This window comes from Erithacus rubecula (genome assembly GCF_903797595.1).
Source record: "Erithacus rubecula genome assembly, chromosome: 11".
Taxonomy (NCBI): domain Eukaryota; kingdom Metazoa; phylum Chordata; class Aves; order Passeriformes; family Muscicapidae; genus Erithacus; species Erithacus rubecula.
In genome coordinates, this window is record NC_136663.1 from 6,498,108 (window position 1) to 6,521,122 (window position 23,015).

At 38.3% G+C, this 23,015-nt stretch overlaps 1 protein-coding gene across 2 annotated transcripts in view; it reads right to left on the bottom strand.

Moving 5' to 3' along the window:
* PEX5L (peroxisomal biogenesis factor 5 like) overlaps positions 1-23,015 on the bottom strand; it is a 104,013-nt gene that overhangs the window by 18,547 nt on the left and 62,451 nt on the right. For both annotated transcript variants that reach the window (XM_079314652.1, XM_079314653.1), the window contains 7 exons: positions 22,262-22,327; positions 20,378-20,482; positions 8,555-8,666; positions 6,571-6,780; positions 5,365-5,491; positions 4,775-4,871; positions 4,276-4,350 (listed from right to left, as the gene is read on the bottom strand). In XM_079314652.1, the coding sequence (XP_079170778.1) occupies positions 4,276-4,350; positions 4,775-4,871; positions 5,365-5,491; positions 6,571-6,780; positions 8,555-8,666; positions 20,378-20,482; positions 22,262-22,327 (792 nt within the window). The remainder of the gene's footprint in view (positions 1-4,275; positions 4,351-4,774; positions 4,872-5,364; positions 5,492-6,570; positions 6,781-8,554; positions 8,667-20,377; positions 20,483-22,261; positions 22,328-23,015) is intronic.

Sequence of the window (23,015 nt, forward strand, 5' to 3'; positions counted from 1 at the left end):
GGCCTCTGGACTTTGCTCTGACAGGAAACTCAGAGAGTGAAGGAATGTCTACACTGAGGATATATTTCTTCTTTCACATCTTGTGCCTCTAGACCATGTTTGGAAAATAATATTTTCCTTTGGTGAGACCAGGAGGAGATTTCAGGTTGTCATTGAAAACAAACCAAAACCCAGCCCTATAGATAAAGCAGCCCCTTTACTGATTAATAGAATTTAGGGCAGAAGAGATAACTGGTTCAGATCCTTCATTTGTCTGTGTATCACATGATGGCATTTGTCACTCAACACCCATGGAACCAAAATGACATTCTTCAGAGAATGAACTGAGGTTGTCTGGAATGAATATCTTTGAGGAAGCTGCTTGGGTTTAATTTGAAGTTATCAAGAGACTTAATGTCACCACTTTCTTTGCAATTCGTTTAACTGTCCTCCTTGTTTCTTTTATTCATTTTAATTTCAGTTTTCCTCTATTACTTCTTTTTTTTCCCCATACTTTTTAATACTCCTTACTTTCTCTATAGGAAGATACTGATGATTTTAATCAGGTTTTAATGATATAAAGATGTTTAATGATATAAAAGCATCACAATATTAAATATTATCAATATGAAACATTCAGATTTTAACCTTTTTGTGTCACTTTTACTCTGCCTCTTAATTTTTATAGCCATACAGACAAGCAAAATGAACCCTTTATTCCAGCACATATCCTGCAGCTTCTCCATGCAGAAATCAGGTGATCTCCTGTCTCTCACTAATTATTTGTTTCTACACACTCCTCTTTCCCCCAGTACTGCACAGGGAGCACTCATAGTGCTGTAAGTAGAGCCTGCATTCTTGCTCTGAAATGTGTGATTTTCCAAGGGACTGTATTGCAATACATATTTATGCAGATGCCTTGATCACCAGCTCCTTTAACACATCTCTTATTTTCTTTTTTTTTGATTCCACTGTTGCATCATATGGAAATTTTCTGAGGAATTGGCTTTCGTGTTTATTTTCAGATCAATAAAACAGAAGAACATTGTTTCTGTTTGGAATCTCAGAACAATCTCTATGTGACTGCAAAATTCCCAGTAAATATCTACTGCTCCTAAGACCTCAGGTTGGCCAGTTTTAATCTGCTTAACAACTGCTTTATTCACATTGTGTTGTCCAATTTTACAACCAGAATATGACATATTAATTCAAAACTCTTGTAGACTATCACACATCAACATTTATCAATTTGACCTGTAATCTGATCAAAGAATTAAATTTGTTTTTCTTGACACAGGACTCTGTTGATAGGCTCTAATTATGTTCCTGGCCTTTTCATTATTTATGAGTTGGCTCCTGCAAACTGTTTGATTACTTCTGCTTTTTACCCATTTGTTTCCAGTGACTGCTGTTCCTTAGGTCAAGGACAATCCTGTAAATGAGGATGCTCAGACTGAGCTGTGCTGCAGCAGGGCAGAGTGAGCTTCCAGGGGCAGCACAGAGCTGAGGGGGAAGAGGACAAGAAGCACAGAGGTTCCCTCCCCTGCCACATGGCAGAGTATGGACTCTGTCCCCACACCATCCCACAGAAACAGAATTCCTCCTCCATTAAATGAACAGCAGGAGGGGAAAAAAGGTCATTAACAAAAGCCACGTAAGCTGCTATTGCAAAGGGCAATGCAGAGTCCTGCTGTGGGTTGTGACACCCAGAAATGAAGAGCCGCAGGAAAAGCCCCAAATTCGCTGCTTTTTTCATTCCAGGAGGATGGGAATGGAATGCCAGGACTGGAGAACTGCACAGCTGCAGCAGGGGATGGGGTTGAGCCTGCAGCTGTGTCCAAGGCTGAGCACTGCACATTGTGCTGAGAATATATTTGATATTCTCACCTCTCTACAATGGAGGTGCTGTAGCTGATCATGGCTTCTATGTTCAGGGACAAAACCTTCCATTCCAATGCATTTGCATACACTTTGCTGCACTAGTATTCCCCTCATGTGCTGCTGAACCTTAGGTGTTGGTGAGATACTTAAATTACACTATTGACTTTTGATCAAGTCTTCAAATAATGAGATAAATCTGTCCCTCGAAACTCTTCACTTCCTTAGAGTAAGTGGCACGTCCAAGGAAAGTTAGGGCCATTAGTTTTTCTGTAGATATTTGGGAGAAGTGGGGAATTAATTTCACATTCTAAATATTGTTGCATCCAACTGTAGATTTCTAAGTTTTACATGGTTTGCACTATATCTTTGTCTAAGAGCATTGACATATTAGAATTAGGTACAGATTTTTAGTATGTTAGGGGTTTTGTATGCTCTGTGTGAGCAATGAAATATTTAAAATATCCAGGAAAATAGTTAAAGAGTTAAAATATGAGCAGACCCTATGCATAAACAAAGGAACATATTATCTCCCTCTGCAGTTTGTAATTTTAAGATTAAAAATAAACCTTCAAAATCCCTCTCCACCTCCCCCAAACACTCTAGGATATCTCAGTACAAATAAAAGCATAACAAGGAACTTTTCAGAATGGCAGATAAAAGAAAGAACAAAGCTACTTTAGGCCAATGCAGTTTAAGGGTTAATAATCTGTAAAACATGATATGAGTAAATGCTGAGAAGCAAGACAGCCACCAGTGACCACTGCCCATTACAGCCTTCAAACACTTTTCTCCCTTCTTAGTTCAAAGCTTGTCTTTTGGATTTTGTATTGGCACAAGTGCTGGTCAACAAAGGATTTTGTTAAGAAGATTGCATAATTTTAATGAAAATATGACCTAGTTTCTTAGCATTTCACTTTGAGGAGCTAAATCTAACTTGTCAAAGATGAGTGATGAGGTGATTGGGAAACTGCTGATGGAAAACTGCAGCAAGTTTGACAAGATGAAATCTTTAGGGTATGGCAGAATATGTTGCATTTGGAAAGGTTACCCTTAAATGAGACAGACAAGACCTATAGAGGACAAAGTATGGGAAACATATGCTTTGATAAAAGCCCTAACGTGATTTCTTCTGCAAACAGATTAAGAACTCGGTCAAGACAGATGAGCCTGTGAGTTGGGAGCTGACAACTCTGACAGTCCAAGTACGAGCAGGATGAAGCAGGCAGTGAACAAAACCACATTTCTGATTAACCTACCTAGAATAAAAACACATTCTCACTTCATTTTCTCTGCATTAATAATTACCAGTTTAACATTTTGTTGCTCAAATGTACACAAGTTTGAAACAAGCAGGTAACGACAAACCAAAACAAAACATGAAATGGACCAAGACAACAGATAAGAAATTTAGTTCCTGCTTTTTTTTCAAGTTGGCTTATTCAACTTCACGTTTTTTATTTTGAAGTATCAATCATTTTACAAAACGTTATGGAGCCTCAACTGACTGAACTTAAACTGAGTGAAAAATGTGGATTTTTGCTTCTGCAGTGGAAGATAAAAAGGAAGTAGATCATAAAAAGTAGAGATAGACTGCATTTGTAATTGATTTTATAGAAAGCCACAGCATTTGAATCCTGTGACTGTCTACCTGACTTACACACATCTTGGTTTTGCACAATGTCCTGGAATTTAGATCTATTGGGCTGAGGAACAGCTTCCTAAAAGAGGGTCAGAGGTGCTGCAATATGAGCTGGACCAAGCACATGAGAACACACCATCCATTTCAAGTGGATGGCTCTGTGTAATAGATCTTTTCCATTGCTAAGATGTACAAATCTATTGTAGAGAAAGGAAAGATATCATGCATTACAGCTAGTGTGAGGCTTTCCAGAGGGAAAATCCCCCTGTTTGTAATGCAGAGATTGCAGGGAAGTAAAAGATACTCTTTTCCTAAGAAAAACTCCAAAATGGATCTGATAACTGGGTTCTGTTTCTATTCTCTGCAAAAAAAAGAAAACGTTGCATAATCTCAGGATACACATTTGGCGAGTAATGTCTCATTTTTCCATTTTCAAATGAGACTATTATTTTTCACTAATTTCCAGATTTTCAATCTGACAGAAAGTTTTTGAAGTCCAAGCCTAAAAATAGCTGTGGAAGGTGAGAAAATTATTTTCAACTGGAAGTTAATCCACCAGAAAACTCTCTCTTCTCCCTTTCAGTGACAATGGCTGAAATATTTTGGTTAAAAAGCAAGAAGCAGCAAAGAAGGTGTGTGAACAAACTGCCCTATTGGAATACATATAAAAATATTTGTACCTGTATGTGCAGACATACATGCAACCCTCAGCAATCATATCCAACAAGACCTGTCCAAGACACAATACAACAGTGGAATTGGGCAAATCTACAAACCTTTAGCCCAGAGCCCTCCGTATTAGAGTTCCTTTTCCAGCAGGAAAAAGTCCTGTGACCACACTGCTCCCCCACCTGTGGAGATAAACTGCTAATGAACATTGGTGTAATGATTGCTTCCTGCTTTCCTTAGCAATTTCCCAATTCTGGGGATTCCTGCCTGACCAAGAGGCCTAAAGGACAGATATTTAACATGGGAAGGGAACCACTAGAAGTCTGAATTTGAGAACTGGAGGAAGTGAAAAAAGATGGGGCTGTAAGCTGTAGTTTGAAGTTTTTCCTGTGTACAGAAAGGTCACAGTTCACTGCAGTATTAAACTCTGAAAGTTTCAGATGCTGACAGTTAATATCAGAACCTATTCATTTCAGAGGCGTGTGCAGATATTTTCCATGATGATCCTGAAAATACCCCTGAAATAATTCTCTCAGAATTGGAGCTAGCCAGTGGGAAGTTCCTTCTTGTCTTTTTATTGTTAATGAATCTACCAAATCCTCTTACCTGTATTGCAGGTGCAAGTTCTAATTCTGATGCTGAATCAGAGTCCAAGGCACTCTTGACATTAGTGAGCTCAGACTGTGATCTGTTTTCTGTGGACCTAGAAATAATGCATTTACACACTCAGCACCAGGACACTGTCCTATGTCTTTAAAGCACACAGTGATGAATTAGGTTATTTCTTTCAACTGAATTGTTTAACTTGAAGTTATCAAAAGTGCCTGGACCCTTCTTTGTGTTATCATTGTTGCATTTCATAGACAGGGAAACTGAGGCTAGACAAAGACCCAAGACTGTGCCTCAGTATGTGTCTAAAAATCAATCACCAAAATAAAGGTTTTCACTACATTTCCCTGTAGAATTCTCACCTCCATTTATTAAATATTTGCTACTTTCCACATGATTAAAAATTGCTGGCAAAATGGCATTTTACAGTAAACTTGCTTATGATACATTGTCCAAAATATGTGCTTGCACATATTTAATGTCATCATAACATATTTAATAATATGATTTGTTATCAAGCAAGCATTTCTGTGGATTAAGAAAGCTGGGCTGGAATTTTTTTTTTTAAGGAAAGCAAAAAGTTGTACCATAAAATCTCTTTTGATGGAGCTCTGGATGATGATGATGTTCTCTCTGCAGAAGGGTGAACCTTGGTACTCCTATCTCCATGAAAACTGACATCATCCCATTTCTCTATCTGTGTCTGAATATCAACTGAAAAATAAAGAATAGAAAAATATGAATCTTTTAAAGAAACTATTTCTGCCAATTTTATCTCCTCTGTTAAATGTGTGTTGTAGAGAAAATAATGCCACCAAAATAAAGCTTATATTTTAATAAAGGTCCAACATACAGCAATATCATGCACCTTTCTAGTTGATATGATGTAAAAATATTTGGAAATTCACAATGTTTTTCTAAATCTGTTAGTATTCATGGTCAGAATGTCAGTGTAACTTGACTTAAAATCAGTGATTTGTATGGTGATTTATATGTAATTTAGACAAATTGTAAAAATGAAGCTTCTTTTGGAGACTAACATGTAAAAATGATTGTGTAGGCAACTGATATTATTCAGTTGTGTCAGACTCACTTTGCAATGAGCAGATGTTCAGCTCCTGTTTGAAGATATAGGTCCCTAAAAGAATTTCTGTGGTGATGAATGGAAAATTTGCTGCCTTGGTATAAATTACATTTACCTTGCAAATTTCTCAGTTGCACTGCAAGTAATTTAGTTTGGATGGAACTAAATCAAATTCACCTTTTCCAAAGCTTGTCAATTGATCAGGCTTGGCAGGATATTGAGTTGTTTTGGGGACTTTTTTTCAGTCTGTATAAATATATCTCTCTTGTCAAGAATGGATTTTTTTTTCTAGTATGAATAGATAAAGCAGTATTTACAAATATAGATGTGCCTTTCTGACACCTGCAGTTCTGAAAAAGACATCAGTATAGGCTGCCTGTCATTTCTGTGCTTTACCCATCTCTCATCACATCCCTACAGATTTTTCTACCATTTTACACACCCTGACTACATTCCTTTTTCCAAAGAAATTTCAAAACTTTATTAGCACACTTAGTGACAACTTAATAGGTATAATAGCAAAGGCAAAACGTAAAATGTGTTCACAGTGTTTAAGATTTAAAGTAGTTTATAATGGGGAACAAAGGTTACACTGCTGAAATGAAGTGCAGCAAAAATTCTGGTGTTGCTCATCATTTTGTGATAGTAGCCAGGAGAAACTTGTGCTAAGCAGGGCTATGGAGCACTGATAAAAGAGCTACACTCTTACCTAAATCTAGAGAAGACTTGTCTGCAACTCTGACAGCCTGGACTTTCTGCTCAGAATCCACACTGATCAGGTCAGGATTCTCTGTCTTCTTTCTGTGGGTTGAAGCTTTTAAGCATTCACTTCTTGAAGGATTCTCTGATTTCTTTGCTTTATTTTGGGTTTGTGAGACAGGTTCACTAAGATCCAAGAGATCCAGACCTGCTGATAATACTTAGAGACAAAATGTTAAAATTCAATGTTGTTTTAATTCAAATAGCTCACTTCTTAAGAGTTGTTTTAATTGGGGAAAAAATTATGTGTTTGCATTTGGCCAGAGCAGGTGTGTATTTTCTGGCTAAAGATGCTGACCAGTAAATTAAAATATGGCTGGGAATTTCAAGTGCTTAACTGAATGCAGTTTAGTGGATTTGCAAAAAAAAGGCTTTTCTTCTGAACATCTTAGACTTGTGAGGTCTTATGGCTTCACAGATTTTCGTGAGGGCTCCCTGTTCAATTGAGCTTGTAGATAAGATTTGGTTTAATTTTATGATTTGTTAAGCCCTGGTAACAGCTGCTTAGGGCAGTGCTGTTTGGAATCCATTTGGGAGTGGCTGGAGCTGGGTCATAAAGGAATGAATATGTTTATTAATGATTTCTACTGTTGTTGGTGTTTGCCCTTTGGGCCATAAATGCTGAATCTAAAGTCTAATGCCATTTCTATTAAGGACTGTATCAGTATGAAAGGAATATTCCATTTTCTCTCTTCTTTTAAAATTTGCCTAAGAGTAACATTAACAATTCTTTAGCATGTAAAAGGTAGAAAAACTCAGCATCATATTACGGGGCAGCTGTTTTTGACAAATTAATTTGCATTATCTCTTGCAGTGCTCTATCTGTGTTCTTGGAAATAATTGAATTTCATCAATCTTCATAGAATTATTATTTTTTTTAATATTATATAAATAGAATTAACACCCCACCCCAATCTGATAGATATTTAAGGAAGGTGTAAAATTTACAGGTACATTTTAAAACAAAGACCGTTCTTAAACATCTGAAATAGTTCTATACATCCCTGTGATATCTTCAGCTATATTTTCTAAAGGAAAAAATACTACTTACAATTGTTACCTAATTTGATATTTCGGCTTTTGTTACTAGAGCTTGCATGATGCTTTAGACCCATATTAATTAATGTCAAGATAATCACTCAGTTGCCAATTATTCATTTAATAATTTATAAATTTTTACTAAATGGCATCTAACAAGCCAAGTCCTTTAATGAGACAGCAAGACACCACAGCAGTGCTATGCTGATATTATTGTCTCAGCTGATCTGCTCAACAGCATTGATTACCTTTGCCCAAATACTGAGTAGGAGGGGGCTAATTTCTAAAAATACTTCCAAAGGACAATATACTTCAAATAGAATTCAGTGTAATTCAAAAGGTTTTCAGGATTCACTCTTAGTTTCTATTACCTTCTCTACTGCCTCATTGCAACACAAAGGAGATATGAAATAGATGAGATCCTTTCACTAATGAAATGCTTGAACTCAGTGTGGGTGAAGTATTTTGATACCTCCCCTTTTTCTCTCTAGCATCTCATCCAAGATTTCATTTAAAAAGTCTTTCTAGAGTAAGGAATGTGCTTGATTAAAACCAGACTAAATGTGGATTTCCCCATAGGTTAAATTTTTGTAAAACCAAATACAGAGAGTTGATTCAAACTCATATGTACACCCTGTGAGACTTAAACAAATTGAATAAGTTTCATCCCCAAAGATCTGCTAGAACTGATTTGATTTGAATCACATCAGATTCCCCCTAAAATGTATTAAACAAAGTTTTTCTCCTAGAAGTCAGGCAATTATAATTTAATGCCAGCTTGTGATTTTGCACACACAGTAACAAACCAAGAAGCCACTTGACAAAAAAAGTGCTGTAATTAAGCTAAAACTAAAACTATTTTTCTCTAGTGAGGGATAGTAAAGAATGTTGTTTACCTGCAGTGTTCGATGTTACAGGCCTTGCAACAGCTTCTGGCTTAGTTTCACAGAGAAAGTCATCAATGGAGGGGCTCAGGAGGGGTCTGCTCTCCTGTTGCTCATTCACCAGCTAGCAACAAAGAACCCCAGGTCACAGAGCATTCTTGGGATGCAGAATTTACAGAAATAAAACATATTCTCACAATATCATGTGCTTTATTTTTGATTGTGAGAGTAAGATATCGCAATTAGACGATGCACAAATAGCACTGGGATTAAAATAACAAAAAGGTATAGTTACCCTTTTGGGGCAAAATTATATTCAAACAAATATTATATTAACAAATCACACAAAAAATAAAGCAGCAAGATGATTTTTCCTTAGCAGCTATTGCACACTATTGCTTATAGGGCTAAAGTTCCAGGGCCTGATACAGCTCCCTTCAAGTCCATGGTGAAGTTGCCCTTCTCTATCACCAGGAGGTTAAGCAGGGCTTTGCTTATTTTTTTTGGAAGTGGTCTTTTTTCCCCCTCACAGATAACATGCTTCCCCTCAGGACTTCTACAATAACATTTCATCTTGCAAATAAGCATTAGCCCATTAAACAATAACCTGCAGAGACAAGAAACACTTGTCTGTCATACAGTGACATGTGAATGGCAGTGGATGGAGCCTGGGGAGTGTATAAACTTTCTGCATGAGTTCTGACTTCATAAAACACCTTTTTATTTATGAGCAGTTTTCCATTTTCAATTGGATTAATGCACTGGTGTTCTGCTACCTGACGGAAATCCCAGAAATTCCCTGACAGAAATTATGGACAGAAATAAAAGTCTCCTCTTTGTCGTCTATCTCTGATTAGAGAATCATGACATAAACTGAACTGGAAGAATGTCTGATGGTGTTCCCTGCACTTATTTTTATCTTAGAATCTTAATTTCTTGATCTGAAAAAAAATGTTTTCCCACGTCACTTTTGTCTGGAGCTCTCTCAGCTTTATTTTATCCTCTTATCTTCTCAACCTTCTAACTCTTTTTCCATTGTTGAATTTTCAAAATTTTCTCTCAGATAATTTTTAAATTTAGGATACTAAGATGGACTAAACTAGCCAAAAAGGGTATTTACTCATCCTCATATTTGTTAAGTACTGGCCTTGAGCTACTCCAGCAGCAGGATGATCTCTAAAGTTATTACAGCAAACCAGATTAGATTCACTGCTGTTCACTACTTGATTTCTGTGTTGCAAAGCTGCAGCAAAACACTGGAGCTATTGAAATAACAAGCTCACTACTTTGATGGATCAAAGATTTAAGCTGATATCCAACACTGACTTGCTCTGTGTGTGCACAGGTGCATCTGCCCAGGACCTCAGAGACTGGCACTGAAACACCAATTTCCAAGAGCACCATGGAAGACAGATGAGTGATTGCCTGCCCAGTTGAGTGCAGCCCAACGTGCAAATGTGGGATCTGAATTTAGAAACATGGCAGTGATGCTGTCCCAAACTCCAGATGTACATGTGCTAAACCCAGGCTGCAGATGCACCTCACCAGGGAATTAATTGTGGGGGGTTGACTCTGGATTGCCTGTCCAGGTTGCTGTCTCATTCAATGCACAGAAGGCACCTGCTTAATTTGGTGAATCTCAACACTTGATTGGAAATTACATTTATATCCATTGCACATCTTTGTTTTCCATTATCCCCAGGTCTACAAATTTACCTAGTTATGATATTTAGGACTTGAGCAGGCCTAATTTTTATGACTTGGTGACAGTCCTTACTCATAACAATTTTGAAAAACATGTGGATGCCTTATAAGTTGAGTCTTTTCCAAACTACCTTTAGTATTTTAAAATTTTATCTTGATATCAGCAAAAGTTGCTTGTATATATTTTTCTTTTTGCATTTACACAGCATAAAGAAAAGTCCTAGACTGTTTGGAGGGGGACAAGAGGGAAGAAGGGGGTTCTGTGGTAATCATTTTAAATATAAAAACTTCATAGGAAATACTCTGTTTCTGTATCTATAAGACTGTCAGTAGGGTACATTATCAAATATGTATCAAATATGATTCAGATGTTTGTCAAGTTTTCCACTACATTCCATGGAAATTGTCTTTAATAGAAAAGAATGGGTGAAGGATAAAATGAAGAAAGATTATGAGAATTAAAGTATCCAAGATCACTCATTGCAGAATGAATAGAATAGAAAATCTGAAGACCAACTGGAAAGGCAGTTTACTGTCCAAACCTGCTGCAGAGGTCAGAGGATAAACTCTGGGAAGACCAGAAATAATGTTATGAATTAGAGTCATGGAGGGGAAGGAGACAAGACTTAATAAAATTTTCCAAGGTCTAACTAAAATATGAGGTCTGATTTTGTTTCCTTTTCAAAGATGGTTATCATGTCCTTAGAACTTTCTTTACTGTGTTCATTGCATTTTAAAGGAAGACTAAAAGAGTTTGCCTTCCTTAGGCTAACAAAATGAAGACTAAGTAGGAATGTAGTCATTCTTCATGTACACTCTCCTTTGGAGAGTGGTCAGATGACACTAGAGGAGCAAAGTTATTTCAGCTATAGAGAAATGTTGCCCCAATAACAGAGTTCTAAATTGGGCATGAAAACATCTGGTCTGGGAATTAAAAGGACTCAACTATCACAGCAGTGAACTGCATGAACAGTATTTTTTTCTTATTGTAGGGGGGGCAAAATACCCATTTATTTAAAATGGCTTTTGTCAAGCCCCCAACATCACTGTTTCTGATGGGACTGTGACCCAGAGCATCCCTCCTAGTTCTGTGTCCTATGCTCCCACAGCTAAGGACTAGAAGCGGTAGGAATTTCTTATTCAGAGGTTTATTCCTGTGAAAAATAATCTGCTTTCAACTCAAGTATTTTTGTCAAAACAGATTGCAAAAAGATGACCACATCTACTAATTCTCAATAAACACAAACTACCTATGTATAGCAATAGAAAATATTAGAAAAATATTATTTTGACATGAAGTAGATATTTAATGATGAGCTAAGACTTAACAAGTTAGAGTGCAACGAGATGATATTTTTTCTGTAGGGAAGTGGGCAGTGGGGTATGTTTCTGACATTACTTGTAAGAAATGCCACTTGTTAAGCCCTTGCCCTCACATTTGGATTTTCATTTTGCTGCCTCATATACTGTACCAAATTTATCCCTTGCTTAATACTGCTCAAGTTATTAGAGTTATATCAGGCATGAATTTAGAGTAGTACATAAAGGATTTATGAGATGAAAACTATGATCTATATTAAACCAATAATTTATGGTTCTCAAGCACCTTTCAGGTTGAAAATCACAGAATGCCTTAAAACATTCTTGAATCAAGCCTGGCACCACTGCAGAGGTGAGGAGTAATATCTCTGTGTTGCAGATGAGGGAAGCAAAGTGAAATTAGGGAAGTCACCCAGCATCCCTGGGTGCTGGCGGAGCAGCACTGGGGGCAGCAGCCAGGAGCCAATCCTGCATGGGATTTACGTGCCCAGTATCTGTACACACACCAAGTGGTGCAGACTCAGCCTGGGAAAATGGGGGGAATCTCAGGACTAATTTAGCCAGTGGGTGCCATAAATTCCCATAATGTCTCTAAGAACTTAAATTCTCTCTATAAGATGCACTTTAATTAAAGCAGAAGCCCACGCACTCCTTTAATTGTGGGATATGTGAAATCTGTGGAGGCTGATATTCCCTACTACCAGCTCATTTGAAGACACTCATCTATAGTATAAAATACTCCTAAATTCAAATGAGTCTTCTGGGAGCAGCACAGCAGAAAAAGGTGGTTTTCTTACCCCAGTACTGCTACTGTAATGTTTCATTCCACAAAAGCATGTAAGTGGGGCTTTTGGGTGCTTTGGGAGAGATACTGGGAGAGCCAAAAGTGTCTGATATCAGCTCCACTCCTTCAAAATATGCAAAGCAAGGATCATTTAGCAGCAACTAAAGTATGGTCCTTTCATCCCATTTTATATCCTCTCTTACTGCATTCCTGATCTTGATCTGTTTGCAGTGCACAAAGCATGCTAGTTTGTTTCTGTTAAAAAAACTTTACTAGGGCATAACATAATGCTAGTCTTTAAGATAAATTATTTAGACTCTAAATTGGGAGGGTTTCCAGTCAGGCATGGGCAGATAATTAGCACCTATGTTTTGGGCACAGAGTGAACTAGTTCTCTTAAATTAAGTGCCTAAATTCCCTCCATGTTCAATAGGGAGAGAGAAATGCCTAGAAAAGCAACTCCAAAGGGAGATCGTGCCTGCCCAATTTAGGTTGTCCCTCAGGAGGCTCTCAAAGGCACCTAGCTTTTCCCCTGGCTATATATGGGATATATTTTAGAAGGACTGGCTCAAAAGGCATCTAAAATTTAGATGTAATTTGCTACTGAAGTGAGTTGGATTGGATCCATTTTGTTGCCTGAGCCTGACTGAATTACTCATGGCACTAATTTAGGAAACCCTAAACTACTACAGGGTAATCCCCTTTACAGTTCAGCAGCAAAGCTGCTCCTGGACACTGAGAATTTTTCCAGTGCTACCCAGTCAGTGGGGTGAGAGGGTGGTTGGGCTGCACCAGTGACATGAGGTGCTCCAGGAGGCTCAGAGTGTGCTCATCAGCGTGGGAGAAGGCAGGAAACATTTAACTCAGATTTTCTAGTGGAAAAAGATTATATATGAACTTTGCTCTGAGAAACTTGTTTGCTCTTTGAGTGACACTAGAAAACAAGTAAAAGAGTCAGATCAATTCCAATAGCTTTTAAGTGCTGTGCTTAGGCAGAGACACCAGCTAATTTCAGTCATTAATTATTTTGACCATACACAGCAAAGGTTTTCTGTCAGGTTCTCTGTGCACACCTGGCACCTCATGACCTTTGGTGGCACTCACTGGGTTAAGAAGAAACAAAGAAATTGATTTCTATTACCAGGCTCTTTCTAAATACTGATAAATGGGAACTCCAACTAAGAATCTAGGTTATTGTTTTCTAGAGCATAACTGGAAGTATTGGCCTGACAGTTGTGTCTGTGGATCATTTCATGGCAGGACAAGAACTGGAAGACCTCCTTTCCTGGTTGGAGTGGGGTGTTTGGAGAGGGAGCTCCTGACAAAATCAGTAGTCTCATGACAACAGTTAAATTGCATGAGTTTTGGTTTTCTTATTTTCTCACTTTCCTGGTATGTTTGTAAAGATTTTGCAATCAAAATTACTGTTTCACACACTTTATTTACTCTTGTGTAATGTGTGATTACTTCTTGGCTTTTTGCCCCATCCTTGTGCTAGTAATACACTAATTTTCTCTGGCACTCTACTGTGAATGCATGTCCCAATGAAGCTGATATTTGGTTTTGACCAGAAGAGAGAATGGATTCACTTGGCACATGGTATAACTGACTTCTGCTTCGCATGAATTGTGGGAAGCTCTAAAACTGAGATGAGCTCATTGCACCCTCTTGCAAAGAGCCCTCTAGTGTTGCTGCCTCTCTGAAGACCAGCCCTGCTCACCATTGATAACCACTGCTCTCCTGCTGGGAGGTGGGAAGATTGTGATGTGGCCTGAGAACCAGAGCTACCTGTAATCACAAGCTAAGTGACCCCCAGAGCTTCCCACAGCTGTCAGGGTCTGTGTGAAGTCAGAGAAGCTGTGGGAGGACTGTTGTAGATACTGCATTGGACATTTGAATTCATGTGCCAACTGTGTTGTTTAGAACCTTTGCTTATGTTACATCTCCATAAAGAGCAGCTGCACTGCTGGGTGACAACTCTTGTGTCACACCAGCATCCTTCTTGTGTTTCTACTGCCGACCTGAACAAGTTATGGTGTGTTGTTCCAAGCTAAAATTAAACATCTCACAGCTCAGTATCTCCTTCCCTCTCTTCAACCTTGTCTCACAAAAGGAGGTTTAACAAGGGAGTTGTGTCTGGCTCCTGCTTTTTGGCCTGACTCCAGCTAAGCACTTAAACATGCTCTGCAAAACTCAAGGTTAAGCACGTGCTTAACTGTCCTGCTGGACCAGAGCCACAGGGGAAGAGGAGGAAAGTTACTCTTGTCATATTTTAACTGTGACTGACAGGTAGTTTGGCCTTTACACACACAGAAATGCGATTTATTGTAAATCTGCCTGTTGCATTTATGCCTGCGTGCTCCATGCATTTTAAGTAAAAAGGAAGCTGTTATCAAAAATGAGTGCCTCACCCTCCTGGGTGTTAGAAGACTTTATTGATCATTTGGCCATGAGTTTTCTTTGTGATATTGCCTGGTGACTTGTTTTAGCCTCTCCCCTGTCCCATATCATTATCTAGGCTGAAGATCTACAGCAGTGTTCAAAGACAACATTTTGTCATCACTGTAGAAGATTTGGAATCCCTGCTATGTTTTTAATATGGGCTGTAATTGCTTGAAAACCACATGGATATTTTCTTGTCCTCTCTGTGGATTTTTCTTCTCAAAGTTCTGCAGCATATCTAGAGATAGGCTGTGGGTTTGGATCTGTTACTGTGTCTGGTCATAGGAACCAAATCACAAGTTCTTGTTACATGGGCTTTCCCTGTCATGGCATGTCTGGTTGCTTTGGGATGTTTTCAGCAGATTGGAGAGCTTCAAACTCATCAGCTCTTTGTGAACTGCAATTCAGTAGAACAGTTTCACTGGAAAAACAGCAAGTTTAGTGTTCTAGAGCTGTAGCACATGGTGTGCAACTCTTCAACAGGACAGTATATTCATACTTGGAGTATTCATGAATGAAGAGCCAAGAAGTCCTTAAGGAATAACAAGGAATGTATGAAACAATATGGTTAATTTTTTTACTTTATTAAAAATATTACATTATCAATTCCCATGGTAATTTCAAATTAAAATTGTAATTTTGTGAAAAATGTATTTAATTTAGTTGACAGATCTATATAACTTTAGGAAAGCAGCCAATTTATGACTTTTAAGCTTATTGTCAAGGCAATTTTATTGTACTCATGAGAATATTTCTACTGAAATTATGCATATGGCCCTTAATGCAATAAATGTTGAGCAATATTTAACTTAGAGGTAAAGAATCAATTAATATTTGTACTGCTAAGCATGAATTTATTCATTTTTGTGCTTCTTTTTTTTGCTTTTCATGTATTTATGCTGCCCTAATAATAGATGAAAAAGAGTTTTCAGTAGGACTTAGAATGTGTCCCCAGATAAACTACTCAAAGCTTTGATAATAAATCAGATTTGAGCCCTATAGAACATCCTGGTAATGAATTTATCATGAATCATTTAAAAAGACTCAAAAAAAAAATAGATCTCAAGCATAGTTATCCTATGATCAGTGAAGAAATTGCCACAGTTCTCAGAAGGCAGATTGGAATGTACAATGAATTCTTGCACTCCAGACTTTGATAATGACAATTATTTAAACTGGCATGAATTTTGCCTTTTTTACCTGAAGGTATTTCATTTAGTTAAAATGGGGTGACTGCTGGTTTAGGTTGGTGTAAAAGAGAAGGGAAGCTAATTACTTCCACTGGAACATCCCACCATTCTGTTAAAATCTTATTGAGAAAACATTTGTGGAGTGGGCTGGAAGTCAGTGCAAGCCTAATGCTAAGAAGCTTAGAATGAACATGATTGATTCAAATGGGACTGTTAAGTTTATATGGAAAACTGTGATTATGCAATCAAATTCATGTAGTGAGCCCTTGATACACACATCAGAAAATCTACTAACAACATTGGGAGCTGAATATTAGCTGTCTTTAATCTGCTTCCTCTATAAAATTGAATGGAAGCATTCAAAAATCTCCTGTTGCAGATTAAAAAACCCCAAACAACCCACCAAAACCCACAAGAAGGCCCCAGAACAAAACAAATACAAAAAAAGCCTAACACAGCAAGCGAGAAAAGAAAACTAAACCTAAGCAAAAACATACCACCATTACCAAAATAAGTATATACATACACACATACAAACATACATAAAAGCAAATGAAAACCAAAACACCAAAACAATGGAATTTAGGCAGTGGAAATGTTTGAGTATTTTATTCACAACCCCTTAAGCAAATATAAATATGCTTAGATCAACTAAGTATTGGCATGCAAATGAAGTTCACTTAAAAAATAATAGTTCCTACTCTGAATACTAACTCATACCTCCTAGACCATAAAAAATGCCTTAAGCATCTGGTGGAATTAATTGGGGTGTAGTAATGAAATCTCTCTTTTTCTGACATGTGCTGCAGCCTGCATTTTTTCACAGGGGAGGATGGATTTCAGCATGGTTCTTATAATGTAATTCCAGCTTTTAAAAATTCTTATTTCCAATTCAAATCCTAAACCCTGAAGTGTTCTGTGGGTTAACTTTTTAAATTATAAGTGCTCAAGACCAAAACTGTGCTCTGAGCAATGTCTGTGTGGGTCCCATAAATTCTAAGTAGGCAGCTCCTGTATTTTTCAGTTACTAGCAGTAGTGAGGAATAGTTTTCAAGATATACTTTGCATTTCTTTTTCCTGTTGGTGAATAGGACTCCCATTTCTGTTCTGTATAATTCCAGAGTATATTGACAACAGGACTGTCATGGATGTAGATACCCTCTTGCAGGTTTTCTTTCTTTCTGTTTTCTTTTTAGGGATCCTACCATGAGCAGCTTTCCAACCTGTGTACTCTGATAAGTAACCTAAATTAGGTGTGATGGATTTGGGACAAATAACTCCTGTGACACTGTGAGATTTCTTTTGTTTTTGCTGGCAAAGTGTTTAAGCATGAACATTTTACTGCTCAATAAAGCAGTTAATCATATTTTAAAGTATAAGTCTGGGTCGAAGTATGTGATTGAATCACATCCTTTGAAGTTCACTGACCTGTAGCAAATTGGGAATTTCACAGCTGACTGCACAATTCAACTTTGACTTTGGGGCATATTTAGGTTTAAATTTCTCATTAGAAAGTAATTCTGAAGCAAGATTTTTTTTCTCCTGATAAATGCAAAGAAGCTGTGAAGAGGTTAAACAAGAATTTTATTTTGCAATTAAAACCAAATTTATGCATGATTTTTCTCATTTATTTCTCTGCTTCAGATAGAAGTAATTGGTTCATAGCTTAATATCAAGATAATCTTTGAACCTTCAGCAAGCTTTCTTACACTTTTTCTAGGTTCTATTCATGTGAAAAAAATACCTCTTTTTCATTTGTCCCAGTCTATTAGGAATTATCTTTTAAAAGATAAAGGGAGACAGCAACATGGATAGAGTTATATTCTATAAAACCCCATTAGAACTGAAAGATCACTCTCTTGATGCTTAAAGTATTAAATTTGGCAACTACCAAATCCTTTTTCACACCAGTAAGTGTGAAGAAAGTGACTTTTACAGAAGGTAATTGAGACAGGAAGACAGGATTACAAAAAATAGACACTGAAAGGTCCATTCAATTATCAGAAATACCCCTCTGCTCACTGTAGTACACTCATTACTGCTGGAATGGTGATTGAGATTCCCAGTTGCCATATACTGCCACAGCCCCACAGATGCCTGCAGTACTTTTTTGGTTCATGTTATTTGAGGATTTGCCTCCAGTTATGATGATATAAAACCATATCTGACGATATAAAATAATCTGAGAATTGGAAAGGTAATTTAAATTTAATTCGCAGTATTTATTAAAAAAATAGGTGTCATATTTTAAAAGCTCCTGGGAGCTTTAATATTTTAAAATGTTTTGCTAGGAGCATTGCAAGAAAATGGGACTATTTATCTGTCTTGTTCTGTACTGGATGAGTTTTTACCATTTTCCATAGGAAGAGAGCAGAGAGACATATTTTAAACTACAAATTCAGGGGCCTATGTACATTATCACTATCAAAAAGCAGGTTTAGACACTCTTCTTTATGTATCAGATTCCAATTATGTTTCCTGTGGAGTCTGTCTCCAGACATAATTAATCCTCCATTCACGAAGGATTTTGGAAAGTGGGGATTTCACTTTTTTTCCTCTTAGAAAAGCCAGTGCTCTCGGTTTGGGCTTGATCCTTGCATTTCAGTTGCAGATTTTTTGCTTAGGTAGCTGTAAGGTTGGAGCAGCACAGCTACTTAGCGCATTAAATGATCCCTAAGATGTGGACCTGCCCACACTGGGTTTGGTGAGAACTTTGTAAAGACCAGGCTTTACTCTCCTGACCCATCTGGCTTGGGAATTTTGCAGTCAATTTGGAACTTGTTCCACCCTGTGAGCAGCAGCCACATTCACCTGTTTGGTCATGTAAAGAGCAGAGACAGACACTGGGATGGGGATGGCTGACACAGCAGAGCGTTTTCCTGCGTGGATGGTGGGGATGAGGGGTCGTGGACACACTGCAGTGACAGCATCTCAAACCAACACTTCAGCCAGACAAGTAGGGGACAAATGATGTATGCAACGTGGTCACACAACTGCACAACAACACACATACATGATGCAGAGATGGCTATGGAAAATACTCACTTTTTCACTTGATTCTGCTTCCTTTTGGCTTCTGCACCCCTTTGGTGCATAGCAGGGAAGTAGGTATTTGTGTTTAGTGGAAGAAATTACACTGACTAACAGACACAAGCATTTTACTCATAAATTTATCATAGACTACTGCTGAGGAGAGTGACAGACAGCCACTACAAATGGTGTGTTAGACATTTAATGAACCCAGGCTGAACTCCTGGCCCTGTTGAAGCCAATGGAAGGTTTGCATGTCAATTGTTTTTTTGAGTGAAGGTTTAGAGGGTATGTCACTTTATGTGTGTTTCTAATTGTTTGCTAATCACTTGGTGAAAAATTAAGAGATGATGCCTTAAACAGAGCATCTTTTTCCTTGGTGCAATTTCTTCATGGACATTGGAATTGACCATTGTGATAATTCTCATTTATAACACCATGAACAAAACTTGGTGTTCAACAGGTGCTGAGGAGGAGGTACCAGACCTGGTTTCCAAATTAGTAGATGGTATTTCTAGAATGTGTATTAGTGCAGCACATCTGTGACACCCTGCTAGAGATGTACATGCTGGTGTGTGTGCATCTGAGAACTTTCTGAAGTTCTTTCAGTAGCTGTTATCCTAAATCGTGAGAGGAATAAAACACGACTGTGGATTTCATTTAAGGCTCTCACATAAAAACAGCTTCCAGCAATTTCCATTCCTAATGAGCTGGAATTATTTGTGAGCTGTAAGTATCGGCAGTAAACTAAATGCCCTTGCCTGGGGAACAAATTCATGTACGTGAGCAGCGTGAGAGAATAAAATTCACTCTCGTACAAGAGTGCTGTGATTTATAGCAGTGTTCGGTCACTATCTATAAGAAACTAATGGAACCACCAAATGCTTGGTGGCCACTCCAAGGTACGTGTAAGGATTAGTGTGGGGACATATGCCCTTCCTTTGACTGAAGGTGTAGAAATGAAAGCAATGAGATGTGCAAAATCACATATTCTGATCCAGGCCAGGAGCAGAACCCCAGTTAGAGCTTAGGAATGGGATCTGAGATATTGGAAATGACACTACTGTGAACTGGTTGTTTCTTATTTTACATATGCACCGAATGGGAATATTTTATACATGAATTGCAAATGAGTATTTATGGCATGACAATTGATGGCATGGACTAGAACCGAGATTTTAAACTAGAGTTAAACAACTTTCTGGCAACTGAACTGGGGGGAAAAAAGCATTTTTGTTTATATTTTCACATCAAAACATCTAAACCCCCAATATTCACCCCGGGCTATTCCCCCCTCAGCGAAGCAGCGGGGCCGGGGACTCGCGCAGCGCCCGCGGCCCCCTCAGAGCCCCGCGCTCTGCCCACCTGGGATGCCACAGTGAGGAGGGGCTTTTCTTCTGCAGACTCCTCCCTCGGAATCTCCTTCATCACCATGGCCACAGCCTTATCGGCCGCCCTAGCGCCTTTGCCCTACAACAGCGAAACCAACAATGGCGCCAGGTCAGCAGCGGGCTCCCACGGCCTCCGCGCTCCCACCCGGCCTGGCGGACGCAGGCCGCGCCCGCCTGGAAGCGAAGCTCGGTTGGAAGCAGAACACACACCACTGTTCAGAAATCGCAATAACAGTAATAATGTAACAAATGGTCCGTCAACCCCGCGGTTAAGGAGGCAGTTGGGGTCTAGTCGTGGTCTGGTGGCTCGTTAGAGTTGCCCCAATGAAGCCAACAGGAATCCGGCGCTTGCCCAAGCCAAGGCCTGCTGGAAATTCCCCAGTGCCAACCTTCCGCAGGATAGGATCCCCAGAGCAATAAGGGCTGGAGGATCAGCTCCTTGATTGAATTTCAGTTATCCGAAAGCTTATACCCAAAATAACTCTTCATGGGTTTTTTGTTGTTTTTCCTTAAGAATAGCATCAAGCAGAGTTGTCAAATAAAGCACAGTTCCTTGTTGTTCACTGAGGCAAACTCTCCCTGAAATTTGAATGTATAATCTGGACCCACAGAGTTTATAGCTCTAGTAACATTTTAAAAAGCAATTTACATCATATAAACAGTCTGGGTTTTTGCTAACAGAACATATGGAGCCAAATTCTGCCATCGTAGGCATTGCTACAGCTCTCCCCAAAATGATCATTGTTGTAGAACGTACTGTAAGGTTTTTGTTTTCACTTCACTTTTCTTAAAATTTTCTTAATATGTTCTAAATATTCTGGAAAAAATTAAGATATTTTGGCATTATTTAAGATACATTAGCCAAACTAAAAGTGCACCAACATTATGCGCCATGCTGTTTGATGCCATTCTTTTTACTTAATGAGAGTCTTTATAATCTTGAATTCATGAGGGTTTCTGTATCTTGATCTTTGGTCTTATTTTGATCTCTGCCTCTTGCAAGTGACAGAGAAGGTTGGAGCTTATACATAAAGCATCACAGCAGAGCTGTATTATGCCAGTGACCCTGGGTAGGTCCTTATTATTATACTTGAAAAGCTCCCATTGATTTTCACGGAAGGTTTAGCTGTGCAAAGACTGCAGGATCTGGCTCCATAAAAGAGGTATTTTATACTGGACTTAAATATATTTAAATCCTTAAAAGTCTATTAAAAGAAGGGGTTCTTTGCTAAGACATCATATCGAAGAATTATCTTCACTAGCAATGTATCCTGTGTCAAGTAAATCCCACTATTGCTTATACCAAACCACAGATTGTTTCAGGAACATTTCATCAATTGCAGGTGAAACCATTACGTACTATTGCAGGTTCTAAACAGATTTTATTAGTGGTCAGGTCAATATTAGATTAGCTTGCTTGTGCAACACATCACAGATACCCTACAGAGAGTTCTTTGCATGCTGCAAGAAAATCTCAGAGCAGAAGTGTCATAAATGATAAGCATGCTGGACTTGTGATGCCTTTGATATCCAAAGAACTGCAAAGTCATTGTAAAATTAAATATCTTAAATTCAATGAGAATTGCATTGGTAAGCAATTCATTTAATTGGTAAGCATATCAAAGGTTCTGGGCCAATTACGTGTTTGTTCATGATTCATATGACATATTCCAGGTCTATGAAGCTTGTTTCCAGTATGACACATGAGCTATCATTAGCTAGCACTAATAGCATGCTATTGGTCCATATAAATATTGGTCCTTTTGTGCTGAGTGCTAGAACAAAATTGTTTATCAGCTAGGAAGGATGCATTGGAAAGCATGCAGTGCTTTTTATTTCTTGCAGAGTAAAAACCCACCAAAGCAAAGGTCAGGTCACTTTTTTGAAGACAGAGCCACTTTTTCTTCAAGGTTTCACCTACTGCCTGAAAAGAGTCATGATACTCGTATTAGTGCCTGCTGTTCATCCTCCACACATGTAACTGCAAAGCCCTGGGTGTGGCTGACACCAAATACAAAATCTGTCTCACTAGTTTAAAGTGGCTGTGCTACAATGGAGAAAAGCAACCCAAAGGATACCTCTGTGCTATTTTTAATGAGCAGACTTAGTTTATTTGCTGGGCAAAGCAAGTAGTTTGATGCTAACTTATTTTTAAAGTTAGAAAACACACTTTCCTGTGTGTATGTCAGGCTGACATTTCTGACTGCTCATCCTATGGTACATGAAACATTTTGAAACTAGAAGTTGGTAGGAATTTCCTGGACACCAAAGAGAAAGTCAATGTAGTGGAATAGTTTAAACTGTCTGATTCTGCTGGAGAGGTACACAGGGGAGAAATTCACTGGAAAAAGGAGCTTTTTATTCTGTTGACTAGAGAGTAATATTGTTGTCCTATGTAAGGTAGGCAACCTTGAAAATTTTAGTCTCCCTTCCATGTAGTGACCACTATGTAGCCAATTCTTGCCTATGAAGCCATAAGGCCTAAGAACTGGAGAGAAATAAAACTGTTTTTAATATGGTCAGGATAACCTTGTTACTGTTGCCAGCTGCAGCTGAAATTAAAATCTCCAGCAAATTTATTACAATAACTGTTGAAGAATTATTATTTTTTA